The sequence below is a fragment of the Pristis pectinata genome, chromosome 3 (genome assembly GCF_009764475.1).
Source record: "Pristis pectinata isolate sPriPec2 chromosome 3, sPriPec2.1.pri, whole genome shotgun sequence".
Taxonomy (NCBI): Eukaryota; Metazoa; Chordata; class Chondrichthyes; order Rhinopristiformes; family Pristidae; genus Pristis; species Pristis pectinata.
Genome location: NC_067407.1, coordinates 108,655,502 through 108,683,451, shown reverse-complemented (window position 1 = coordinate 108,683,451; position 27,950 = coordinate 108,655,502). Strand labels below are relative to the sequence as shown.

General features: G+C 41.1%; 1 protein-coding gene across 7 annotated transcripts in view; it reads right to left on the bottom strand.

Moving 5' to 3' along the window:
* LOC127568467 (centromere protein F-like) overlaps nucleotides 1-27,382 on the bottom strand; it is a 37,830-nt gene extending 10,448 nt beyond the window's left edge. The window contains exons 1-8 of one of the 7 annotated variants that reach the window (XM_052012242.1): nucleotides 26,886-27,382; nucleotides 25,419-25,614; nucleotides 20,865-21,061; nucleotides 17,953-18,065; nucleotides 16,805-16,896; nucleotides 9,763-10,051; nucleotides 4,115-4,317; nucleotides 1,082-1,207 (exon numbers count right to left, since the gene is read on the bottom strand). In XM_052012242.1, the coding sequence (XP_051868202.1) occupies nucleotides 1,082-1,207; nucleotides 4,115-4,317; nucleotides 9,763-10,051; nucleotides 16,805-16,896; nucleotides 17,953-18,065; nucleotides 20,865-21,061; nucleotides 25,419-25,580 (1,182 nt within the window). In that variant the 5' untranslated portion in view covers nucleotides 25,581-25,614; nucleotides 26,886-27,382. The other 6 variants (XM_052012244.1, XM_052012240.1, XM_052012239.1 and 3 more) reach the window with 6 other exon arrangements.
* Between the last annotated feature and the right edge of the window lie 568 nt (nucleotides 27,383-27,950).

Here is a 27,950-nt window from a genome sequence, read left to right as displayed (position 1 = left end):
CACACCCCAAATGACTAGATTAGGGACATAAATTCTGCACCACAATCGGCATTAATGGCATGACAGTGGTCTCAAAATGAAGCTGGAAGAGTTATCACTCATTCTGTCCATCAAGTTATTTACCCAATGCTGCAGAACCATTTGTACTTCACCCACACCCTCCTCACCTCTCTCCCTTTCAGACTGCTTTGAGGCTCCAATCATTTTATTCCAAAAGGGGAATGAAACTCTCTTTCCGCAACACCAAATATCTGCTAGTTGGTACTTCAGTACTTGCACAACCCTTTACCAATGTAGTCCAATGTCAGCCACACTATTTGGTTCATTGAGAATTAAGAGATCATTTTAATCAATAGGCAAATAATACCAGACACCAGAGTTGGACATATCTCAACATTCACCCTGTGTATTGGCCATAGTGTAAGCTTTTTCTAGTAAAATTCAGGTAAATAATTAACACAATGTCAGTGCAGTCATGTAAGAAACAGCATAAACGAATTATCACTGGATAACACAGCCCAACAGAACATAAGTAACAATACCATGGGAACAGGGATCATGATGTGCTATTAACTCATGCCTACTGACTCCACTGGAGGCAGAATGCTAGCTAAGTTGTTTCTCATTTCCTTGATTGCTAATTGCACCCTGGATTCACTGTGCTGATTGGTCGCGTGCATCAGCATCAGCCCAGTGATCTATGCCCAGCAATCAAATTTGGCTCAAGAGGCAATGCAACATAAGGGAGTTATATTGCTTTAGTGGAAAATGAAAGATCTCAAGACGTGCAACATCTGATAACTTTTGTCATTTATGATCTCTGCTGATAAATGACCTGATGCATGGGCCTCTTTTGCTAGCCAAACTTCAGCAGAAATGCCATCTTTATGACAGTACACAAGAAGAAACCTGAATGAAATTTATCACGAGGCCTGGTCCCAAATCACATGCCAGTTAAGATAATTTATTGAAATTGCTCAACTTATGGGGACAGTCTTCATATTGTAACACAGTAATACTTGTGCAGCCTTTGTTTACAACTAGAATTAATGCAACAGTATTGTAATTGTATTTTGATCACCTCTTGGAATTCCTTTTCCTTGTCTTTCAACTTCTGCTCAACATTACGTCGCGTGCTCTCAGCATTTTGCCTGCAGCAGTTCAGTTCATCTGACACCTGCTTTAGTTTTTGCTCAATCATCACACACTAGAAAGAGTAGAGAAACATAGATTCTTATATTATTTCTCAATGTATCTGTCACAAATATCATTGTAATGCAACAGAGAGCAAATTACTTCAAAATTATTTAAATTCATGAAATGTAAAGTTTCAAATGGATAATCAAAATTTCTTTTTATTTCTTATTTTGATTTAAGATGGTCAACTTTGTAACTCTTCTCAGAGCTATAATTTATGAATTAGGACATAGATATGGTTGCACCACTGGTGAAATGAGTCATCTATTTGTATTCAAGACTAGAGTAGAACTAAATAGAATAAAACTTGTCAACTCTGAATGCTACAGTGCTTGTAGATTCCCAGAACGATACAACACAGGTGAAAGTCAATTTAGTCAATTGGACTTGTACCGACTAGCCTTTCAGTAGAACTATTCATTTAACCCAAGACCCTTGCTCTTTCTCCATAGCTCTGCAAATTGCATCCTTTTAAGTAATTACTCAGCTCTATTTTGAATGCTTCTATTGAATTTGCTTCCACACAGGCGCACTTCAAGGATGCGTGCATAGCCTTCTGCTCTACTCTCTCTACACTCATGAATGCGTGGCTAAGCACAGCTCAAACACGATCTATAAATTCGTAGATGACACCACTGTTGTTGGCAAAATCTCAGATGGCAATGAGGAGACGTACAGGAGTGAGATTGATCAGCTGGTTGAGTGGTGTCGCAACAACAACCTTGCACTCAATATCAGCAAGACAAAGGAACTGATTGTGGACTTCAGGAAGGGGAAGTCGGGAGAACACGCACCAATCCTCATTGAGGAGTCAGCAGTGGAAAGGGTGAGCAGTTTCAAGTTCCTGGGTGTCTCGGAGGATCTGTCCTGGGCCCAACACACTGATGCAATCACGAAGAAGGCACGCCAGTGGCTCCACTTTGTTCGGAGTTTGAGGAGATTTGGTATGTCACCAGACTCTTGCTAATTTCTATAGATGTACGGTGGAGAGCATTCTGACTGATCGCAAGAGGCTGTAGAGGTTTGCAGATTCAGCCAGCTCCATCATAGGCACAACCCTCCCCACCATTGAAGATATCTTCAAGAGGCGGTGGCTCAGGAAGGTGGCATCTATAATTAAGGACCCTCATCATCCTGGACATGCCCCCTTCTTATTACTACCATTGGGGAGGAGGTACAGGAGCCTGAAAACCCATACTCAATGATTCAGGAACAGCTTCTTTCCATTAGTCATCAGAATTCTTAACAGTCCATGAACACTAGCACATTGTTCCTTTTTATTTTGCACTATTTATTTTGTAATTTAGTTTTTTTTGATGTCTTTGCACTGTACTGCTGCCGCAAAACAACAAATTTCACATCATACAAGACAGTGATAATGAACCTGATTCACTACATTTTTAAACAATACCTTCAAAATCCTAACACCTCACAGTGAAAAGGAAATACATTTCCTTTCATATCGCCACTAGTTCATTTGCCCTCTGGTTATTGACTTTTATTCCTTGGAAGTAATTTCTCTATATTTAATTTACCAATACTGTTTATGATTTTGAACATCAATTTCAATTCCCCATTTAACATTCTCTTCTCTTAAAGATAACGCCTCCAGTTTCTGCACATAACTGGTTCTTCAACGTTGTTACCATGCTCATAAATCTGTTACACTCACTAAAGGACTTGACAACTTTCACCAAGTGCAGTGCCCAAAACTGAACACAACACTCCAGCTGAGCTCAAAAATGTGAAAGACTTGATTAAAAAAAAAGCATTACTTGCTTTCTTTTTCACTCTATTACACTTTTAATAAAGGAGATCTATTTTTTTTTGAATTGCTTTATAAATCTTTGAAGGTGGCAGACAATGTTAATATAACCTCAGCAGCTCTGTACTGTAACTGCTTTAAAACTGTCATGTCTTTAGTCATAGCTAAAAAAAATTCCTTCAGGGTTATATTACTTGGTTGGAGTACCACAAGAGGTGGCAAGAGCAATTTACCACTGGATTTTACTCTATCTCCCCATGGAAACAATCTGTTCTCCACTGCTCTTGGAAGTTTAGCTGAAATCAAATTTTTTTTTAAAAAATCAACTGGAAAATCACAATTGTAAAACTATATCCTACCATAGTCTACAATGCTTGAAGTGAAATAGGAAAGAATTATTAACCTCCCTCACAAAGTAGACAAGTGAAAATATTTTGCATCCCAATTTCTGTTTTGAAAATATTTAAAAGCTTATGAATCTCCATGGCATTAGTTAGACACGCCATACCCAAGTATTCCATCCCCATTCTCTGTCACTCAAGGCTTCAAAGTACTTGGAAATTCAAGAGATGGGCCAGCAAGACAATGCGTGAGGAAACTGGATAACAAGGCAATAGAGGATTTTTTATAGGTAAACATGAAAAAATGTTTTCACTTGGGCAGAGACTGGGTGGAATTGGGCCAACGATTTCACAATTAGAGACCAGAAATACAAGATACTTATGAATAAATTTGACACAGATTTCAGGAAAACCCATTTACACAATAAATGGTAAGAATGTGCAAATGCAGTACAGTCTGAGCTCAGAGTATCTGAGACAAATAGTATAGGTTTTGGATGACCTCAGGAGAGAGAGTAAAAGAAGTACAAGTTTAAGCTGATAAAGGTATGAAACATTTTATATCTGCCAATTGGGTTGGATATAGATGTTACAAACGTAAACACAACACTTCAGAAGTGTTTAACGAAGTATATTTTAGTAGAGAATAGTATAAAGTTATTCCAAAATTAAACATTGAATATAAATTTTAAAGATGGAATAAAAATATGCCAACTTGTCTCAGTAAATTCACAGAACGTATTTGTATCCAAGTCCAAAAAAGCTGACAAATAAGGAATTTAAGAAAGTAAATTAATTCACCATATCATACCTTGGCACTGCTTTGTTCACACTGTGCAGTCATCTTGGTCAATTCTTCAAGGCACTTAGTCAGTTTGCGTTCTTTCTCTGAAAGATCTGTTTTAGCTTTCTCAAATTGGAATTGAATTTCATGAAGCCTGTTCACATGATTTTTCATTTCTTTCTCCTGAGCTTCAAGTCGAAATTCCAGATCCAAAACTTTGGTTTGCAGTTCTTCAAAAAAAAACACCTCTCATCACAATTGTATATTAGATACTACTACAGCAAAGAGAAAAATGAATGGCTAATATTGTTACAGGAATGCATATGTTTAACCAAAGAGAAAGTAATGCAATATTTCCACCTTGATCCATTAATAAGAATTCTCAATTTGCATTACTTTATACCATGCTTGTGAAAAAATTCATGGATTGTTCACACACTTAACCCAGTTCAGTATAACAAAATTAACTCAATTTTGGTTAGAAGTAGGATTTTGTTATACAAAAGCTAGAAAACATAGTGAGATATAAATGTACAGATTAACAAGGAGATTGTATATTTAAATGAATAATGACTTTTTTTTAAACATACATTTATCTTTGAAAATAGTATTCAATTTTTTTTTCCCCAGGTAGCGAGGACTGTAACTTGGTGCAAGAAGTGGCAGCCATATTGAGAAGTGAATGTTGGGACCCAGTTCTTTTCCAGGTATTTCCAGACAATATAAAAGGCACAGCTGCAAATTATTAGGTGATAATTGAATGGGAAATTAGCCAATTGGCAACAACTGATAAAAAGAAGGTAGAGTCAAGCAGAACAGCCATTATTGGAGTGGACAGTTGAGGCTTTGGCAAGAAGAGGCTTAAAAATAAGTTTCTTTCTTTGTCTATCACTACCGAGCTAAAGTAGTGACAATGGATCCAGGGTCAGTAGTGTGTTCTTCCTGCCAGATGTGGGAGATCTCAAGTCCTCCTGATAGCTACATCTGTGGGAGGTGCATCCAACTGCAGCTCCTTACAGGCTGCATTAGGGAACTGGAGCTACAGCTAGATGACCTTTGGCTCATATGGGAGAATGAGGAGGTGATGGATAAAAGCCACAGGAAGGTAGCTACACCTAGGTTGCAGAAAGCAGGTAGCAAGGTGACTGTCAGGGGAAGGTAAGGGAGTAGGCAGGTAGTGCGGAGTACCCCTGTAGCCATTCCTCTCAATAACAAATATACCACTTTGGATACTGTTGGTGGGGGATGACCTACCAGGAGAAAGCTGCAGTGGTCAAGTTGCTGGCACTGAGTCTGACTCTGTGGCTCAGAAGGGAAGAAGAGGAGAGCAATGGTGATAGGGGACTCTATAGTTAGGAGAGCAGACAGGAAATTCTGTGGATGTGAAAGAGACTCCTAGATGGTATGTTGCCTGCCAGGGTCAGGAATATCTCAGATTGGGTCCACAGCATTCTAAAGGGGGAGGGTGAGCAGCCAGAAGTCATGGTATGCATTGGTACCAATGAAGCAGGTAGGTAAAAGGATGAGGTCCTGAAAAGTGAATATGGAGAACTAGGTACGAAGCTGAAAGCAGGACCTCAAGGGTAGTAATCTCTGGATTGCTGCCTGTGCCATGTGCCAGTGAGGGTAAGAATAGGTTGATTTGGCACTTGAATGTGTGGCTGAGAAATCGGTACAGGGTTTCAGATCTATGGATCACTGGGATCTCTTCTGGGGAAGGTACGACCTGTACAAAAGGGACAGGTTACACCTGAACTGGAGGGGGACCAATGTCCTAGCGGGCAGGTTTGCAAGAGCTGTTGCGGAGGGTTTAAACTAGTTTGGCAGGTGGATGGGAACCTGAGTGATAGGTCAGAGGATGGGGCAGTTGGTGTACAGGTCGATATAGTGTGTAGAGACTGAGGAAGGATAGGCAGTTGAAAGGGCAAAATTGCAGTCAACTGGATGGGTTGAAGTGTCTATTTTAATGCAAGAAGTATCGGGAATAAGGGTGATGAACTTCAGAGCATAGGTAAGTACGTGGAACTACGACGTGGTGGCCATTACAGAGACTTGGCTGTCACAAGAGCAGGAATGGCTGCTGGATGTTCCAGGGTTTAGATGTTTCAAAAGGGACAGGGAGGGAGGTAAAAGAGGTAGGCATTGCTAAATCAAGGATAGTATCACAGCTGCAGAAAGGGAAGATGTCGTGGAGGGATCATCTGCTGAGTCAGTGTGGGTGGAGGTCAGAAACAGAAAGGGAGCAATCACTCTATTGGGAGTATTTGATAGATCCCCCAGTAGGAACAGAGACACTGAGGAACAGATCAGGAGGCAGATTTTGGAAAGGTTCAAAAACAAGAGTTGTTGTCATGGGTGATTTCAACTTCCCTAATATTGACTTGCACCTCCTCAGTGCAAAAGGTTTGGGTAGGGTGGAATTTGTTAGGTGGGTCCAGGAAGGATTCCTGACACATTATGTAGTCAGGCTGACTAGAGGAGAGGCCATCCTGGATCTGATGCTAGGCAATGAACCCAGTCAGGTGTCAGATCTCTCAGTGGGTGAGCATTTCGGAGATGGTGATCACAACTCCCTGACCTTTACCCTTGCCTTGGAGAGGGATAAGAGCAGATAATATGGGAAAGAATTTAATTGAGGGGGAATTATGATGTTATTAGGCAGGAACTTGGGAGTGTAAATTTGGAGTGGATGTAGTGGGGTGGGGATGGAAGAATGCACAATGGAAATGTGGAGGTTGTTTAGAGATCATTTACATAGGGTTCTGGATAAGTTTGTCCAATTGAGGCAGGAAAAGGATGAAAGGGTGAAGGAACAATGGTTGACAAGAGATATGGAAAATCTAGTGAAGAAGAAAGAAGGTTAAGGAAGCAAGGATCAGACAAGGCTCTAGGGAGTTACAAGGTAGCCAGGAAGGAGCTTAAGAATGGACTTAGAATGCCTTGGTGAGTAGGATTAAGGAAAACCCAAGGTGTTCTATTTGTACCTGAAGAACAGAAGGATGACTGGAGTGAAGGTAGGACTAATCAGGGATAGAGGAGGAAACATGCATGGAGTTGGGAGGAGGAAGGGGAGGTCCTTAATGAATACTTTGCTTCAGTATTCACCAGTGAGAGAGACCTTTGCGTTTGTGAGGATGGTGTACAACAGGCTGATATGCTTGGGCATATCGTCATGAGGAAAGAGGATGTGCTGGAACTCTTGAAAAACATTAGGATGGATATATCCCTGGGTCAGGATGGGATATATCCCAGGATACTACAGGAGGTGAGGGAAGAGATTTCTGAGCCCTTGTCAATGATCTTTGTGTCCTCACTGGCCACAGGAGTAGTACCAGACAATTGAAGGGTGGCAAATATCATTCCTTCTTTCAAGAAAGGGAGTAGGGATAACCCTGGTAATTACAAGCCAGTGAGTCTTAATTCAGTGTTGGGTAAATTACTGGAAAAGATTCTTAGGGACAGGATTTGTGAACATTTTGAGTAGCATAGTCTGATTAGGGATAGTCAGCATAGCTTTGTGAAGGGCAGGTCATGCCTCATTAGCCTGATTGAATTCTGAGGATGTGACAAAACACATTGAGGGTAGGGGAGTGGATGTAGTGTATATGGACTTCAGTAAGGAGTTTGATAAGGTTCCCCATGATAGGCGCAGTCAGAAGGTTGGGAGGCATGGGATCGAGGGAAAGTTGTCTGTGAAGTTTCAGAATTGGCTTGCCTATAGAACGTAGAGGGTGGTTATAGATGAAATGTATTCTGCCTGGAGGTTGGTGACCAGTGGTGTTCCACAGGTATCTGTTCTGGAACCCCTGCTCTTTGATTTTTTTTTTAATTACTATTAAACATAAATGACTTGGATGAGGAAGCAGAAGGGTGGCTTAGTAGGTTTGCAGATGATATAAAGGTTGGTGGTGTTGTGGATAGGGTAGATGGTTGTCAAGGGTTACAACAGGACATTGATGGGATGCAGAGCTAGGCTAAAGAAGTGGCAGATGGAGTTCAACCCAGAAAAATGTGAAGACCCAGAAAAAAGTGATGCACTTTGGAAGATCAAATTTGAAGGCAGAATACAAGGTTAATAGCAGGACTCTTAGCAGTGTGATAGAACAGAGGGATCTTGGGGTCCACATCCATAGATCCCTCAAAGTTGCCACGCAGGTTGATAGGGTTGTTAAGAAGCCATATGGTGTGTTGGCCTTCAATAGTTGGGGTATTGAGTTCAAGAGGCGTGAGGCAATGTTGCAGCTCTATAAAACCCTAGTTAGACCACACTTGGAGTATTGTGTTCAGTTCTGATCGCCTCGCTATAGAATGGATGTGGAAGCTTTAGAGAGGGTGCAGAGAGGAGATTTACCAGGATGCTGCCTGGCTTGGAGAGCATGTCTTATGAGGATAGATTGAGTGAACTAGGGCTTTTCTCTTTGGAGTGAAGGAGGATGAGAGGTGACCTGAGAGGTGTGCAAGATGATAAGAGGCATATATTGAGTGGACAGCCAGAGACTTTCTCAGGATGGAAATGGCTAATACCAGTAGGCATAATTTTAAGGTGATTGGAGGAAAGTACAGGGGGACAACAGAAGTAAGTTAGTTTGTGTGAAATGTGCTGGTAGAGGCAGATACATTAGGGACATTTAAGAGACTCTTAGATAGCCACATGCATGATGGAAAATGGAGGGGTATGTGGGAAGGAATGGTTAGATTGATCTTGGAGTAGGTTAAAATCAGCACAACATTGTGGGCCAAAGGGCCTGTACTGTCCTGTAATGTTCTATACAGTTTGATTGGTTAAGTTGTCTTTCTCCCTCTTTGTTGGTGTCATATGGTAATATTTTGATCTTTCAACTGGTGTCCTAGAAGATACAGGATTACTGGGCAAAATTATCTACCAACTGGCAACATATTGATAATGTGGAAGGTAAAAATATTCATACTAGTTTCATGTAGTATTTCTTATAAAGTTGGATTCAACATACATTGCATCAGAACAAAGCAATCTCAATTCTGCAGCTGGCTATGCTACAATTGATTTGAAGCATGCTTGTTATCAACAGTGCTTGATAAATTGGAGGACACTGCAAGATACCATCATGATTCTAATTTGCAATAATTAAAAAGGGCAAATTGAAAATCGTTTAAGAAGATAGGTGTAATAACTCCAAGTTCATGGCTCGTCATCCTCAAGCTGCAGCAAAGCTCTGATAATCCAGTAAACTTTGGTACTAGACTAGATTTTCTGGACCATTGAATGTTACTCCTAATTAATACCCTAAAGCATGTACATTTTTAAAAAAAACATTGTGCATAGTAGCATGGTATATTTTTCAGTTATCTAGTGAGTTTAAGGAGAGCAGGAAGTAAAACCAGGTGAGGTTCAGCTTGTTAAAGCAAGCTGAAAAGTACAAGTACTCCCATTCCCAGCTCTGGCTGCAAACCTACCCATGTCCCCAACTCTCCAATGTTCCCAACATCCAACTCCAGCTGTACATCCAGGCCCCCTGGCTTGAGCTGCATGACCCAGTTGCACTCCAGATTAATGAGTGAACCATCAGGGTTTCTGAAAAATTAGTTTTGCTGCACTTAATATACATTCACAAAAAAAGTTAGTGGTTTTGCTTTCACAGTAGGAATTTCCTAATGATTAGTTATGAGAAATTTTCTTTCCCTAATCACTACAATACCTTGATTTTGTAATTTCAGCTGTTCCTCCTGCTTGGAGCTGTCTGTGTTATTAGGCCATCCTGTGGAACGGCTTCCCTTTTGCAAAGACTTGGGATGGTGCTTGAAGGGGGTTTCTTCTTGCTCCCATTTAAGATTCATGGCAACACCCTTTAATGGGGTCTCCAGTGAAAACGAGGCATGCTGACTTGGAGTTTGATCTTGTTGCCATGGAAACACAGATGAAGCAGATCGCTGCCGTGCACTATTCCGTTGACTAATAGTATTATAAGGTTGTGTTTGGTTGAACAACTGCAAAATTGCAAAAAAAAAAATCAATAAAATGTTCCACAACTTCTTTAAGACTAAATTGAGAAAGTCCCTCTCAACACAGGAAGTTCTGTTTCTACAAGTTATCCTTCAACATTCTGGCTGTCAAAACAATACCCTATTTGATAAGGATGTGTGATAGGGCCTCATTTGGAACTACTTTTTGAATCTTGTGTGGAGCCACTTGTGGTCAACAGTGATTCAGTCACCAATCCCAGAAGCGGGATAGCATGTTAACTCAATGTCAAATCCATGTTACCAGAAATGCCTTTCCACATTGAAGAGGAAGACCATGTATGAGATACCACCTTGTATGGGGTCTGTAACAGTAATCTAACAATATCTTTAGAAAAAAATGGGAGATTAGACTAAGACAGAATAGAACTTAAGTATATCAGAGATGTGAATGATCAAGACTTTTTCCTCTTTCAAACAATTCTCTTAAAAATTGTCAACTTACCAGCTTCAACCCATTTTGTTTAATTGAGATATCCTTCTTAAGGTTCCACATTTCATTTCACTTAATGAACTCAGATTCCTTTAAATTTTCTAATCTACTGTGTCGCTGTATTCTGCTCTAACTCAATCCACAAGTTCGCAGATGATACCACCATTGTGGGCCAGATCTCAAACAACGACAAGACGGAATGCAGGAAGGAGATAGAGAGGCTAGTGTCAAGACAACAATTTTTCCCTCAATGTCAGCAAACAAAAGAGCTGGTCATTGACTTCAGTAAGTAGGGTGGAACACATGCCCCTGTATGTGTCAATGGTGCCAAGGTGGAGTTAGTTGAGAGCTTCAAGTTCCTAGGTGTAAATATCATTAATAACTTGTCCTGGTTCAAACACGTAGATGCTGCGGTCATGAAAGCACATCAGCACCTCTAATTCTTCTGAGAGCTGAGGAAATTCGGCATGTCCCCAATGACCCTCATTAATCTTTATACAGCATTCAATTCTGATGCATCGCAGCTTGGTAATGGTAACTTCTCTGCCCAAGATGGCAAGAAATTGCAGAGTTGTGAACACAGCCCAGTCTATCACAGGAACCAGCCTGCCCTCTGTTGACTTTGTCTACACTTCCCATTGCCTGGGGAAAGTAGCCAACATAATCAAAGATCCCTCCCACCCCAGTCATTCTCTCTCTTCTGCCCCCTTCCGTCAGGCAGAAGATACAAAAGCTTGAAACCACACACCACTAGGCTCAAGGACAGCTTCTATCCCGCTGTTATAAGACTCTTGAACAGACCTCTTGTAGTATAAAGATGAACTCTTGATCTCTCAATCTATCTCGTTGTGGCACTTGCTCCTTATTTGTCTACCTGCACCACACTTTCTCTGAAACTGTAACACTATATTCTGATTTTTGTTATTGCTTTGCCTTTTGTACTACCTTGATGTACTTATGTTTGGAATAATCTGCCTGGATAGCATGCAAAACAAAGTTTTTTCACCATCTTGGTACACGTGATAGTAATAAACCAATTCCAATTCTAATCTCTCTTCAACGCTAAATCTTTCTCTGTACGTAAACACTGACTCATTCTCACTGAAAATAGTCCTATACCGTCAATCAGTTGAAGCCATTTCTCATCACTTCCTCTTATCCTTCACCAATCTTATTCCTCCCCACCCGAGAGCCTTACTACTTTTATTATCCGTCCATGGTGTAGCAAAAACCCAAACGGCTTACAACTGCCTAAATGCCAGATGTCTAGTTTTTGGCATTCCATTTGCCATAATACTTCTGTGGCCATTCATTCTCTTAAGAAAAACAAGGAAACATGCAATAATGACTACCCGATGGCTCTGACATCCACCATCATGAAGTGCTTCAAGAGGCTGGTCACGGCACACATTAACTCCAGCCTTGACCCACTGCAGTTCACTTACCGCTGAAACATGTTGACAGTGGACGCCATCTCCCTGGCCCTACACTCATCTCTGGATCATCTGGGCAGTAAAGACTACAGCCCCACCTTCAATACTATAATCCCAAGCAAACTTATCAAACTCTGAGACCTAGGACTCAACACCTCCCTCTGCAGCTGGATCCTTGACTTTCTGACTAACAGACAGCGATCAGTGAGGATAGGCAGCAACACCTCCAGCACAATTATTTTCAACACTGGTGCCCCACAAGGCTGCATCCTCAGCTCTCTACTCTACTCTACTCCCTCTATACTCATGACTGCATGGCCAGATTCGGCTCTAACTCCATCTCCAAGTTTGCAGATGATACCACCACAGTAGGCTGTACCTCAAATAACAATGAGTCGGAGTACAGGAAGGAGATAGAGAGCTTAGTGACATGGTGTCATGACAACAACCTTTCCCTCAATGTCAGCAAAACAAAAGAGCTGGTCATTGACTTCAGGAAAGGGGGCAGTGTATATGCACCTGTTTATGTCAGTGGTGCTGAGGTTGAGAGGGTTGAGAACTTCAAGTTCCTAGGAGTGAACATCACCAATAGCCTGTCCTCGTCCAACCATGTCGACGCCATGGCCAAGAAAGCTCACCAGCACCTCTACTTCCTAAGGACGCTAAAGAAATTTGGCATGTCCCCTTTGACACTCATCAACTTTTATCGATGCACCATAGAAAGCATCCTATCTGGATGCATCAAGGCTTCGTATGACAACTGCTCTGCCTGGGACCGCAAGAAATTGCAGAGAGTTATGGACACAGCCCAGCACATCATGGAAACCAGCCTCCCCTCCATGGACTCTGTCTATTCCTCTCGCTGCCTTGGCAAAGCAGCCAGCATAATCAAAGAACCCACCTACCCAGGTCATTCTCCCTCCTCCCCTCTCCCATCAGGCAGAAGATACAGGAGCCTGAGGGCACATACCACCAGGCTCAAGGACAGCTTCTATTCCACTGTGATAAGACCATTGAACGGTTCCCTTATACAATGAGATGAACTCTTGACCTCACAATCTACCTTGTTATGACCTTGCACCTTATTGTCTACCTGCAATGCACTTCCCTGTAGCTGTGACACTGTTATTGTTTTTACCCCGTACTACCTCAATGCACTGTGTAATGAATTGATCTGTACGAACAGTATACAAGACAAGTTTTTCACTGTACCTCAGTACAAGTGATAATAATAAACCAATACCAATTTGCTTAACCACTGCCTCTTTAGAAATGGATAATATCAGTGTTTTAGTGAAACCGACCTTTTGTCTGTGGATAATGTCATCAAGATACACAAAATAGATGAGAAAAAGCTAAGAAGAGATTGGGCTGAACAATAAAAGAAAAAGCACTAAAGGAGAATAGTCAAGAGTTTGAGGAGACATAACTACATAAAGCCTTGCAAAAATTACGTAGAGCCATGTTGAAACCATCACTGGAATATTATATAGAGTCTGCATCACCTTACCTAAATAGGAGTATACTTGCTATAAAGGACTACATCAAAGGTTCATCAGCCTGGTTCCTGGAATAGCAGGTTTGTCAGATGAGGAGAGATTCCCTAGGCTAGGCCTCTCTTTTCCATTGTTTAGAGGAATGAGAGTTGACCTCATTAAAACATTCAAAATTCATAGAAAATTCAACAGATGAGGGGCGGGGGGCGTTAGATTTTACCCAGGCTTATGAGTCTAGAACTAGTGATCAGTCTCAAAATAAGGAGTCAGGATAGGAGATCTCTTTTCACTTAAAGAATGGTGAGTCTTTGAAATTCCCTACCCAAGATGCCTGCAAGGTTGTCCTTGGGACTCTTGAGGATCAGAGGGATCTTGGGGTCCGAGTCCATAGGACGCTCAAAGCGGCTGTGCAGGTTGACTCTGTGGTTAAGAAGGCATATGGTGTATTGTCCTTCATCAATTGGGGAATTGAATTTAGGAGCCCAGTGGTACTGTTGCAGCTATATAGGTCCCTGCTCAGACCCCACTTGGAGTACTGTGCTCAGTTCTGGTCGCCTCACTACAGGAAGGATGTGGAAGCCATAGACAGGGTGCAGAGGAGATTTACTAGGATGCTCCCTGGAATGCAGAGCATGCCTTATGAAAGCAGGTTGAGGGAACTCGGCCTTTTCTCCTTGGAGCGACGGAGGATGAGGGGAGACCTGATAGAGGTATATAAGATGAGAGGTATTGATCGGGTAGATAGTCAGATGCTTTTCCCCAGGGCTGAAATGGTGGCCATAAGAGGACATACGTTTAAGGTGCTGGGGAGTAGGTACAGGGGAGATGTCAGGGGTAAGTCTTTTACTCAGAGAGTGGTGAGTGCGTGGAATGGGCTGCCGGCAACGGTGGTGGAGACGGATACGATAGGGTCTTTTAAGAGACTGTTGGATAGGTACACGGAGCTGAGAAAAATAGAGGGCTATGGGTAAGCCTAGTAATTTCTAGGGTAGGGACATGTTCGGCACAGCTCTGTGGGCCGAAGGGCCTGAATTGTGCTGTAGTTTTTCTATGTTCTAATACAGAGATGGATAGGTTTCTGGATATTATAAAAAATAAAGGCATGTTCAGGACAGGAAAATGGGATTTAAGGTAGATCAACCATGATCTTGTTGAATGGTAGAACAAGCTCAAGGGCAAAATGGTCTGCTGCTGCTCATATTTTTTAGTCATGAAAAAATTAGCTTGTTCAAGGGTGTTCATTGATGTAGCATGACTGGAAACCCAACTGGAACAAGTTAAACGAAGGAACTATAAAAAATGCAAATTGATATACAGTATCATGTTCCAGGGAATAGGTAACAAATGATATTTGGAAATAGGGTAGTATGAAAGCGTAAATACATTGAGAATAGTCTTTTATAACAGGATTCACGACAGCTTTCAAAGGAAAATACTTCAGAACAGAAATCTATTTAAGAAAAGGGAAACTTTCTTAAAAGGCAAAATTAAGCGGTAAATAGTTTTGTTGGAAAGAGATCAATGGAAAGAACGGTCCTGATGCAGGGTCTCAACCTGAAACGTCAACTATCCCTTTGCCTCCACAGATGTTGCCTGACCTGCTGCGTTCCTCCACCAGTTTGTTTTCTGAACAGAATATCAGTCCAACGGACGAGATAAGCTTGAGGAATAGTGAGAGAGGGATGAAAAAACCAGGAAGTCCATTATTTAGACCTTATACTGCAACAGGAAGTAAGGACTGCAGCAGAGGCATCTAAACAGTGTCAGTCCCAGTTACAAAAAAAGTCTGAGAGCTCTTTGCACTCATTGGAGGAAAAGGGCAGTGAGTCAAAGACAGTTGAGAGATTAGAAAAGAAGCTGTAGTCCTTGAAAGTTTCCCTTTTCTTAAATAGATTTCAGTTTTAGGAAGCTAAAATTCAATTGATTTTATAAAAACAGATCATTAGTTAGAAATACTTACATGCAGGTCTAATTTTAACAAATGTGAGGTTTTGGATGTTACCTCTGCATAGTGGATCATCAACATGAAACCAATCTCTAACAAAGCTACTTCTGCATCATTTATTTAGAAGTATTTAAGAATATATTATATTAATTGTACCTCTTCAAGACTGCCTAAAGCAAAGTGTTTTGCAGCTAGTCTCCATATCGACGTGGCAGAGATCAGAACCCATTGTACAGGAAAACATGAGTGTGAAGCAACATTCAACCTTTCCATGGCACATGTACTATCGAGATGCTCACCTGCCCTTTAATTACCCCCAGACTCAAATCTTCTATCTCCTTCCCCGCTCCCTCTATTCTTTCACTTGTTTACATATCCCTTAATTGCCTTGCTCCTCATCTATTGATCCCTCACTTTATCAAGAAAGTCCCTATACTCCCCTAATTCTAGTTTCGTGTGCACCCCTATAGTGCATCATTCCACCACTGGTGGCTGTTCCTCAGCCCAGATCACCTTCCTAAACCTCTCAATCTTCTGAAAATGCTCCTTCAAACCTAGTCCAACCAGGTTGGTGATCATCTCTCTGACAATGCCTTCTCTGGGTTGGTATAAAACAGAAAATGTTGAAAAAAATACTGTAGCATCACATTGGAAGTGTTGGAAATTGCAGTGGATGATCCTTTGAACATGGATGTTGACTGAGAGTAAAAGGAGATTTCCATGTAATGAATGGAGCAGATACTGTTGAGAGCCCTGCCAACTCTGGTAGGTGGGAAACCACATCTGATGGAAAAGTAAGGCACATTGGACCATTGGTGAGGAAGGTGGATTTGTCATAACTGATCTGACAGAGGCAGAAAAAACTCAGAGGATGGACTGAGTCCTTGCAGGAAGAAGGGTAGAAGAAAGTGTAGAGAAGGTATCTAAGAGAGTATGTTGACTTTGAGTGGACACTGATTGTTAACCTATCCTCTGGGATAGAGAAGGGAAGAGTCAAAGTTGGAACAGGTGAAAGTGAAAGCAAGATGGAAATTGGCAACAAATGTAATAAAACTCAAGTTCTTACTGATGTGGCTCATATTAAGCATCTCGGGACAATTTGCTATGTGAAAGCAGCAACGTAAATGCAAATTGTTACTGCCACAATTTGCCTTGAAGAGCAACTTGAATTGTACACAGCTGACAAATCACTTAGAATGCAATGACTGTGCAATGGAGGCAGATTCAATTGTAGCTTTCAAGAGGGAACACAAACTGCTCTCAGTCCCTTGTTGCTTTTCCATTTAAGTGAACAGGAAAGAAAAATCAGAATGCGTAAGATGGAATAATTCACATTACAGGTAGAGCCTCCCCACCCTTTACTAGAACTGCACTGCCAGCATATTCTCTTTAGAGAACAAAGACTCATCTCACCTTTGCCTGAATTGTTTTTAACTCAGTTTCCAATTGGCTTCTTTCTTCCACTACTTTGTTATACTTTTCCTGCATTTCCTCCAGTTTTGAGTCTGGAAGAGAATCAACAAATTAATTGGTATCAAACAGCCTTTCCCAACCTTCCTTCTCAAATGTAGACAAAAGTATTAAAGCCTTTTAGTGTAATGTGAAAGATCAGCAGCCACCATATTTTCTAAAAAAACTGAATCTTTTTTTTGTTTAAAAATGTACCATTCACTTTCCTAATCAAACAGACCACAAGGTACCACAGAACAGCAGATATTAGCCAGGACAACAACAACGGCATTATAATTATCTTACAATCTGCAGAAAGGCTGCCTAGAATATATGCTCAATAACTAACAACCTCAGAAGCCAGTGTGTTACTTAAAACCTAATACGAACACTTGTATTCAAAGATTGGTAATAATGAGGCCATTTGACTCATGTTTATGTCTGTAATCTACAGTTCATAATTTTCATATAATCTATACATAACATTGCCTCTTATGTTTCCTACCAAAATATATTAGTTCACACTTCCTTGTACTAAGTTTCATCTGGCATGTATTCTACCCATTTTTTCAGTCGTGTCCTTTTGAAGTCTAACGCTATTTTCCTCATTTTTCACTCTACTTTTAAGTTTTGTGTGGTTTGTAAATTTTAAGTTTTCCCCTTGAACACTTGTGTCTGCCATTTATTAACTGTGTCCCAGCACCAAGCCCCCAGAAGAGCTATCACTTTTCTCCAGTGAATGAACCAACTATTCATCATAAATCTCCTTTCTGTGCCCAAGATAATCTCATATTTATATCCTCTTATTTCCAACATTTTTGACAAGCCTTTTATAATGACACAATCAAAGAGTTTTTGGAAATCCATATACACTCAAAAAAATTACAAATCAGATCCTTAAACATGAACTGCCTTTTACACACTCCTTTAATTCATACCTATCTAAGTGAGTGCAAATTTTGTCCTGAATTAGCATTTTCAAAAGCTTACTTGCTACATGGCCTGCAGATTTATTACCTTATTGGGTTTATTCTATACACCATGTTGACTAGTGACTCGATGTGATTTTCTGCGTTAAGATCCTTACAATATTAAAATGTAAACAAGCTTACCAGCAACATTTTTATTTGGTGTTATGGACCTTGAGTAATTTGTTTGTGGTGTTCCAGATGATACATCTGCAGGCATTACAACTGTTTGGCATCGCTCAAATTCAGATTTGTATCTAAAAAAGCAAAAGCACAGGTGTTAGATGACAGTCAACTGTCTTTCCATTTGCAGAACCAGTAATAATTCTTAGTTTCACTTTAAAGGCAACAGAAGGATAAAAAAAACTCCACATGGAGTTCAGCTGAACTATACTGTATAATAGAAGTAATTTGCACAAAGATGAATCCCATTTTCCTTAACGTTATTACTAATTTCCTGCACCTCTATTCCTCGCTCTCAAAGGAAGTGAATGCAAAATATGTGACTACTAATTTTATTTTAAGGCTAATATAGTATCTCATTATTTATAGTTTTTCATAAGGGTAGCCTATGTCAAAGGAGTATACTTCTCCACTCGCCCATGCACTGGTATTTAATTACATAAACAGAATAAATGAATGAGGAAACAGCAAAAGGTCACATTGTTATGACGAAATAGGTCATTTCCTTCTTCTGACATATTTCCCCCTTTCTTTAACCTGAATACATCAACTCCTTGCTGAGATACAGTTCCATCCATACCAAAGGGCAATGGACACATCCATCAACAATGAAATTCCATGCAATGCACATTCAATAGGAGTTACGGGATACTGATCCAAAATAGAAAACCTGACGAATTTCCTCTCCTTATTGCAGAGGAACTGAAGCCTTTTGTGGCACCCTTCCTGCTATTTGAACAGGTTACAAACTGAATCTCTAGGTCTTCACATTTACTAACTGAACCAGTTCAGCTTAAGTGCTACTTTACATTCAAGAAATAATGAAACAATCAGAAATGCTCAAGCATGCAGATTGGAGTCATTTCCCTCAGTATAGAGGAGGCCGAGGGGAAACTAGATAGGTATACAACATAGATAGAGGTGCATAGGCCAGATGGATAGAGAAACTTTTCCCCAATAATGGAGATGACCAAAACCCGAGGGTATAGGTTTAAGGTGAGGGGTAGAAGACTTAGAGGTGATCTGAGGAAATTTTCTTTCACCCACAGGATGGCTGCAATCTGAAACATATTGCCTCAAGGAAGGTTCTCTCACAACATTTAAAAAGCAACTGGATGAGCACTTGAATCACCAAGGCATTGAAGGTTATGGACCAAGTGCTAGTATATGAGATTAATATAGATGGGTACTTGATGGTCAGCAGGGACTGTCAAAAGGGCCTGTTTCAATGTTGTATGACTCAATGACTCCAGTAAAATAATTAGTTTACTATTAATCCAAGAAATGATTCAAGTTGCAGTGGAACTGTTAAATTCCAACTCTGAGTGAATTTAAATAGCACCATCTGGTGGTAGGGCTGAGTTTCTTCTTTATTTTTATTTCTGGCAGCCTCAGGACTTCAGTGCCAGACCAGCAGATTTTCTGGACTGTTGGGCATTACTCCAAATACCCCAACACAGTTTCCTTTCACTTTTTTCACATTACGCAGTATAACAACGCATTTTCCAATGAACCCAGTAAGTTAAAGGGAGTGGGAAACAGAGCCCATGTAAGTTTCAGGTTATAATTTTCTGCTCGTGTTTCAGACCTGGATCCACAGTTTCCGAGTGCGACCCCACCTCCGGTCACACAAACTCTCAGTAATACACAGCCAACCCACAAGTACGATGGTAAGTCTGTGGACGACAAAAAGTTAGTGTACTAACAAGCGAGTCAGATGTGCAGCCATCGGGGTTTCCAAGTAATCAGATAATGAATTATCTGAGTTTTATTGTACTTTTTTCCTTAGGATCATGGTGTTGCTGGCAAAGCCTGCACTCATTGCCCATCACTAACTGCCCTCAAGCTGCAACTGTAAACTGCCAAATCGTTCAAGTGAAGGTACTTCTACAATATAGTTGAATAGAGAGTTCAAGAGTGGAGAACTACTGGATGCAGGTTCAATTGTAACATTTAAGAGAAGTTTGGATAGGTACATGGATGGGTGGGGTTCAGAGGGATACGGTCCGGGTGCAGGTAGCTGGTACTAGGCAAAAGATCAGGTCAGCATGAACTAGATAGCCGAAAGACCTGTTTCTGCGCTGTAGTACTCTATGACTCTGTAACTAGTAACAATGAAAGACCAGTGATATATTTCTAAGTTGGGATAGTGTGCGACTTGGACAGAAATCTACAGGTAGTGACATTTCCCTGTACCTACTGCCCTTATTTTTCTTGCTGGTACAGGTTAAGGGTTTCGGAGGTGCTGTTATAGTAGCTTAGGGTCACTGCAGCCTTGCTGTATCTTTAATGGAGGAGGTGGATAGTGTTGACGTTCTTGAGAGGAGTTGGAGCTGCACTTACCAGGGAAGTGGAAAGTACTCCATCACATTCCTGACTTGTACCTAGTAGTTGGTAGAAAGACTTTGGGGCATCAGGTGGAAGTCACTTACTCAGGCTACCTATCATCTGACCTGCTCTTGTAACCATAGTATGTATGTGGCTGTTTCAAACGAGTTCCTGGTCATTGGTCACCCCCAGAATGTTTATGATAGGCACTTACCATTTAATACAATTCTCTCTCTTGTCAGAGGTGGACATTGCCTGGAAACTGTGTTTTGAAAATTACTTGCCACTTATCATAAATGCCTAAATCTCATCATGCTTTGGAGTTGTAAATGGAATTGAACATTGTTCACTGCTGAACTTACAGTGTCAGCACAAACTACTTTGCTCCTATAAATATTTGAACCTTTTTAACCAAACAAATAATGTCCTTGTTTAAGGATACATTCATGATACCAAGTAGTTCTATCTTGACAATTTTTCCCTTCCGCTATGGGTCATAATATCCTCAAGTCAAATTTAATTTGCACAGCATAGAAGACCACTACCTTTTGTTCTCTTGTTCAAGCTTCTCCACAAGCTTCTTGCTTGATGCAAGTTGTCCCTCTAGGTAATTAACTTGTGATTCCTTCACCTGCAGATCATGAGAAATCTTCTGCCTGGTTTTCTCAAGGTTTTCACACGAGTCAATTAGGGTTTGATGCTCCCGCTTCAGAGCACTGGTTTCAGTTTTTTCATTCTCTACCTGTTTACAAGCAATGATGAAAAAAAGTTAATAATCATAAACTTGCTGCCATAAAATGCTATAGGTTATTTTGCAATAATTGTAAAACCTCACAACCACACTGTTCCTCTTTTTAAGGTTTTGAAGGGCTCTAATTCCAATGATAACTGCTTTAAAAGTGGTTTACAATTTATTTCTACTTAGACAATGTGAACAGACTAGGGGAGCCAAAATAAATTTAGAATCATGTTATTCCTAGAAAGTGAATTCGCAGCTGTCTACTTAGCATTTGATAGCAGTCACATTTGAATCAGGAGACATCAGGACTTAAATAATCCTGGAGTTCTCTGGAGGATGCATTGTGGAAGCTGCCAAAAAGCCAGTAGTATTCAACAAAAAGTTGAGGGAAACTCCCTGGAAATTCTTCTCCATAGACTAACACAGGTATTATTGAGACACCATTCCATTGCAAGAGATCCATCCTTTAAAGTTTTCTAAAGGTTCAGATAAATGTATGAAATTTCATGGGACAAAAAGAGAGCAAGTTCCAGAGGGCAATATTACTCCTTCAGTCAACGAAACAAAAACTTGAATTCTTCTAATTACTCCTTGTGGAAGCGTTCATTAATTAGCCAACTCTAGTACTTATACAATAGTCACTCCAGCTTAAGCAAAGTTTGACACAGAACCATACAATAATTGGGCAGATTACCAAAAGCTTGCTCAGAGATACGTTCTAAGGAACATCAAAAAGCAAGAGGGGTTGAGATTTAGGGTGAGAATTCAAGATCTAGTAACTTGGTAGGCTGATGCGAGGCTGTCCAGAGTGGTGCTATTCAATTTGTGTTCACTCTGGAGGCCAGAATTGGAGGAAAACAGATATCCTGAAGGATTTAAGGATAAATAAAAAAAACACTCAATCTTAACCAGAAACCAATGTTGACAGCAAGCACAGGGTTGATGGATGTGCAGGACTTGGTACTTATTAAGATACAAGCATCAGAGTTTTAGATTAATGATCATGGAGGGCAGAACAAGGGAGGTTGGCAAGGTATGTATTGAAGTGGTCAAATACAGAAGACAGTGGTTATGAATTATGAAAATAACTCATAAGCAGTTATAAAAGTTACAGGGGATCTTGATCAGCTAGGCAAATGGCTTTCAATTCAGATAAGTGCGAAGGGTTGCATTTTGGGAAGTCAAATCAGGATAGGATTTATACAGTGAATGGCCAGGCCCTGAGGAGTGTTGTGGAACAGAGGGACCTAGGATACAAGTACACAGTTTGCTGAAAGCGGCGTCACAGCTAGACATTGAGTATAGGAGCTGGGACACTACGTTGCAGTCGTACAAGACATTGGTGAGACTGCACTTGGAGTATTGTGTACAGTTTTGGTTGCCTTGTTAGAGGAAAGACATCATTAAACTAGAAAGTGCAGAGAAGGTTTACAAGGATGCTACCAGAACTTAAGGGCCTGAGCTACAGGGAGGTTGGGCAGGCTAGGACTTTATTCCTTGGGGCATAGGAGATTGAGGGGCGATCTTACCAGGGTGTATGAAATCAGTAGAGGCATACATAGGGTGAACACACAAAGTCTTTTTCTTAGGAAAGGGAAACCAACAACTAGAGGGTATAGACTTAAGGTGAGAGGTGAAAGGTTTAAAAGGAACCCGAGGGGCAACACCTTCACACAGAGGGCGGTGCGTCTATGGAATGAGCTGCCAGAGAAAGCGGTTGAAGCAGGTACAATAACATTCAAAAGACATTTGGATAGGTACATGGATAGGAGTGGTTTAGAGGAATATGGGGCAAATGGGACTAGCTTGATGGGCAGTATGATCAGCACAGACGAGTTGGGCCAAAGGACCTGTTTCCATGATGTATCACTCCACTCTACAAGTGTTTCAGCAGAGGGGACGACACTGACATGGAGGTCGAAGTAGTGGCATTAATGATGACGTGTATACATGGTCCTGTGAACTTGGTATCACAAAGGAAAACAAGATTACAGCCAGTCTGCTTTAGTTTCAGAGTTGTCTCAAAGAGGGAGGAAGCTAGTTGCCTTATGGAGTTGAAGGGTTTACCTTATGACGAAAAATCGATTAATTCAAGATTAGAAGAATGAGGAATTATATAGAAGCATTTAAGATTCTGAGGGGACTTCATAAGTGGAAGCAGAGGTTGTGTTTCCCGTTATGGAGGAAATCTACAAACAGGAGCCACAGTTTCAGATAAGAAATTGCTCATTATAAACAGATGAGGGGAAATTTCATCTCTTAGGCTGAATCATTCAAGGCAGAAGTCAACAGATTTGAGGACTGTAACAAATTGAAAATAAGCAGGAAAGTGGAATAGAGACCAAAATCTAATAGTTATAATCTAAGTGAATAGCAGGGCAGCCCTGACAATCCAAAAGGCACTTCTACTTTTTCCCCCTCATATTTTTATTTCTTAAAATTAGTGACAAGGAAGAATGCAGTGGATGTCAAAGAATTATTCTTAATTATGTTTTTATCATATTGTAAGAATCAATAGATTGACTGACAGAAGTCAGATACAAGAATAATGGGGGGCAAAAAAATCAATCTGCACACTTTTCACATGCACATTTCAATTACATTGCATGATCCTTGAAATTTAAAGCAAGTATGGAAAATATGAAAGTGTGTATTTAGTATTATCTTCACAATGATACAATTCTACATTATATATATTTTCACCTACATTCTCTGAATATACTTGTAAATTTTATACAATAAAACTTTGATAATCCACTATCCTACTTGGAAATCCAATGGTTCAGCATCTGGCTCACCTGCTTGTTTTCTCATGCTCCCTTTAAACACACTGGGGCCCTATTTCCAGCACTTGATTTAAACTCACCAGGTCCTGTTCCCATGTTCCGCTTAAACTTATGGGGCCCTTTTCTCATGTTCTCTTTAAATTCACCAGGCTCCATTCCCAAACTCATTTAAAAATCACTGGGCCCCATTCCAATGTTCCATTTAAATGCATCCACTTTACTGGAAAATTTATTATTGTTCCCATACTCCCTTTAATCTCACTGGGCCCTGTTTCAGTGCTGTTTAAATGCAGTTGGTTTACTGAAACATTTCAGATTTTACATAGTAGTAGAAAAAGAAAACAAAAGTGTGTTCCAATAGTCAAGAAAATCTGCTAGTCCAGCACCACTGAAGCCCTGAGGGTGGTAGACAATTGGAATTTTACTCAAATTTTCTACATCAATATTATAAATGTGAATAATACCTTGTGCATCACTACAGGTGATTCTCTACACTTCAGCAAACACAAAAGCAAAGTAATAGGTGTATATGATCTAATGCTCCTCCGTTTATAAACTGATACTTCCTTTGATATAAATTTGTATACAAGGACTTTCATTTATGCATCACCCTTCACAGACTCCCAAAGTCGTCCAATTCAATGGAGTTCTAATGTACTGTGGAAAATATAACAACCAGATAATCATAATTATTGATGCTACTACAGGGACAAGTAGTGTTTGGGAACAATTCCCAGATTTTATCTCTGGTTAAGGGACTGCCACAATGACAGGAAAATACTTTAAGAGATGCCCAGGCAGGTTTCCAGCGATGCAAGATCTACTCAAGGAGTTTCCTTTTAATGGCAGGTTTCACAAACACCATGGAAGCCTATTTCTGCTCGTGACCTGCACTACCCGTGGGCCAAAACAAAACAAAAAAAAAATCACGAACAATTAATGCCACTGCTAATGTCCATGCATTTGTACTCAGGTCACACACTGGAACACTGAAGTGTCAGTTAAGTCTGATTTTTCTATGTAGTTGTTTCTTGTTTAATTTTATTAAATTGCAAAACATACACACCATGCATTCCAAATTCTAGGTTCACATTTTTTGCTCATTAAAAAGGGACACAATGCCACATAATCAGCTAAATGACCTTTTAAAAGTCCCAAATGTAATAGTATACACACACAAATGACTGGCTAACCCCACTTGCCACAACAACGGGTTACAAAAAGACTTTAAGTGTTGCAATGGAGAAAAATACTTCATACAATTCAAAAACACTTTAGAAATAAAATGTTGCTGTCCCTGCTGTTATGCAGGCAAATACTGTTACCATTTTGTTTTACAAAGGTGGGTGTCAGTAAATTAATGAACAACAAGCTTACTTTTATTGATGCTTATTAATATACAATATTCTATTTGAAAAGCAATTCTGACAATGTACAGTGGTGGTAAAGCTTGCACTTAAGACTTATTCAAAGCTTCTGCTTACAATCTTCTGACTTAACAAACTAACATCTAATAAACAATCTGATACCTCAAAACAGCTAAAAGTATTGGCAAGCAAGTGAAAAATAATCACCTTTTGTTTTTGTTTTAGCAGTGCAGCTTCTAAGGTTTCAACCTGAAATTGTCGCTGCTGACGTTCCTTTTTGAGTTTATCCAGCTGAATTTCAATTTCCTGGATTTTCTGGAGAGCCTTTGTTGGAAGCCCTTCTTTCCACTCTTCCACAGCCCAACTCATTTTCCTTGAATTTTGTTTAAAATTATATCACACCCTTTGGGAAAGAATGGGAAAAGGTCTAAATGACAGTGCATCAAGTACTGTGGAATCAAAGTGGCATATTAAGAGGCACATCTTACATATTTTTCTCCCATAAAGCCACAGATTTTAGCAGTTGCTTCACTCCTGACTGAAAATGTGGTGTCCATGTATGCCATTATTGGACACAAAATCGGTAGATCTTGCTGTCAATTAGCACAGCCAAAGTAGACCAAAGCAATGCAATTAACACCAAGATAGAGGATCTAGTGTTTAGCAAGAGAAAGGATCCACCCACCCAGCTGTGCTATTTAATAGGACCAGTTACTTGTATCTAAGGAGTTTTGGTTCGAGTAGTGTTTGGTACTTCCAGCCTCTTTTACTCATGACAATGACATACTCATCAATACCAACTGCGATTAAACGGTTTGCGTTGTATTCAGTACTCCGAGTTTAAATGGTTTGCACTAACTGTTTGAGCCCAAGATTAACCCACTTAAACCCGATACCAATCCCTGACAGCGGGTTTGCACTGCACGTTTACTACAATCACCGCAAGCTTACACCGGATAACTGGTCCCTGGAGGAGCTTGCAAAACTCCCGCTGGTTTACCCCGGATCACCGGTCCCTGGAGGAGATTGCAGAACACCCGCAGGTTTACCGTTGATCACTCGTCTCTGGGACAGTTTGCAAAACACCCACAGGTTTACCGTTGATCACTCGTCTCTGAGGGAGTTTGCAATACACCCGCAAGTTTACTCCTGATCAATTCTCCGGAGGAGTTTGCAGAACACACGCAGGTTTACCCCTGATCAATTCTCCGGAGGAGTTTGCAGAACACACGCAGGTTTACCCCGGATCACTAGTCCATGGAGGAGTTTACAGAACACACGCAGGTTTACCCCAGATAATTGGTCCCTGAAGCAGTTTGCAAAACACCCGCAGGTTTACTCCTCATCAATTCTCCGGAGGAGTTTGCAGAACACACGCAGGTTTAGCCCGGATCTCTAGTCCCTGGAGGAGTTTGCAGAACACCCCCAGGTCTACCGTCGATCACTGGTCCCTGGAGTAATCTGCAATACACACCCGCGGGCGCGCTCTCTCTTTCTCTCGGACACCCAGCGCCCGCCCGCCGCTGGCACGACCCTCGAACCAAGTTACCCACAAACAGGTGCAGACAACGAACCCGCACACCTGAACCCGCGGCTCCGTCAGTACCGAGCTCAAACTCCTGCGCTACCAGTTTAAAATGTGTGCGTCACCAACTGCGAAAGACGCCAACCCACCGAGCATTCCCATTGGTTAACTTCAGAGCACGCCCGCCTTCAACAAACGGCCCGTGAACCGTCCTGATCTTCAATTGGTTCGTTTCAACCGGCTCGGGCGGAGAGGGGTTTCTTGATTGGCCTACGTCTAAATTCAAACACTAGCCTCTCCAGCGATTGGTTGTTTCGCTGCAGCCGTCGACCGTGGCCTTGAGGCGGTCCCCTGATTGGACGGCACCGTTGCCTAGGGTGTGTGGGTGTGGGCCCGCTGCAGAGTGGCTCTGGGTCTCGCTGTTCCACTTGAGGCAAAATCCAGCGAAAGGATAAAGCAAACTGCTGGAACTAACAGTTCAACCTCTGCAAGGAAAACGGAAATGCTATTAATTAGAAAAATCACGAAGCTGGGAATCTGAGCTAATATTTTCCCGCGGAAATAGGCGAGACTTATGAAGGGAAGTTTGGGAATGGAAGCAAGAGCATGGCGATGCATTTACACGTGGAAAGCGTGATCTTTCCGACCTGCCCCATTCTCACCAAGGTGCAGTGTGGTCAATATTCTCATCATCTATCATAGACCGGATGGGGTGGTCTTTCTGATCCAGCAAGGACTTGGTGCTCATTTGAACGTTTTTGTTGATGAGGGCAGTCTGGTCAGGTAACCTACAGAATCCTTCATCTCCTTTTCCTGCAGGCCACTGCCTAACGAAATTTCCAAGGCAAGGTATTCCGTGACTTGAAATGCCTGCAGATGCATACAAAACGGGAGGCAGTCATTTGGCCACTGACCATGGAGGAGCTGACTGGCTCTATCCGTTCCCTTGGCATGAATAAAACTCCTGGAAGTGATGGCTTACCAGCAGAGTGGTACTCAGCTCTGTGTGACTGGATGGGCCTGGACCTGCTGGAAGTGTACAATGCTATGCTTCTGACTAGCAGCATGTCAGACTTCATGATGAAGGGCATCAGCACCCTCGTCAACAAGCAGAAGGGGGAGAGGGAGGACATCACAAATTGGAGACCCATTTCACTGTTGAATGTGGATTATAAGATCCTGTCCAAGGCCATTGCCAACCTGGGACAGGTGAT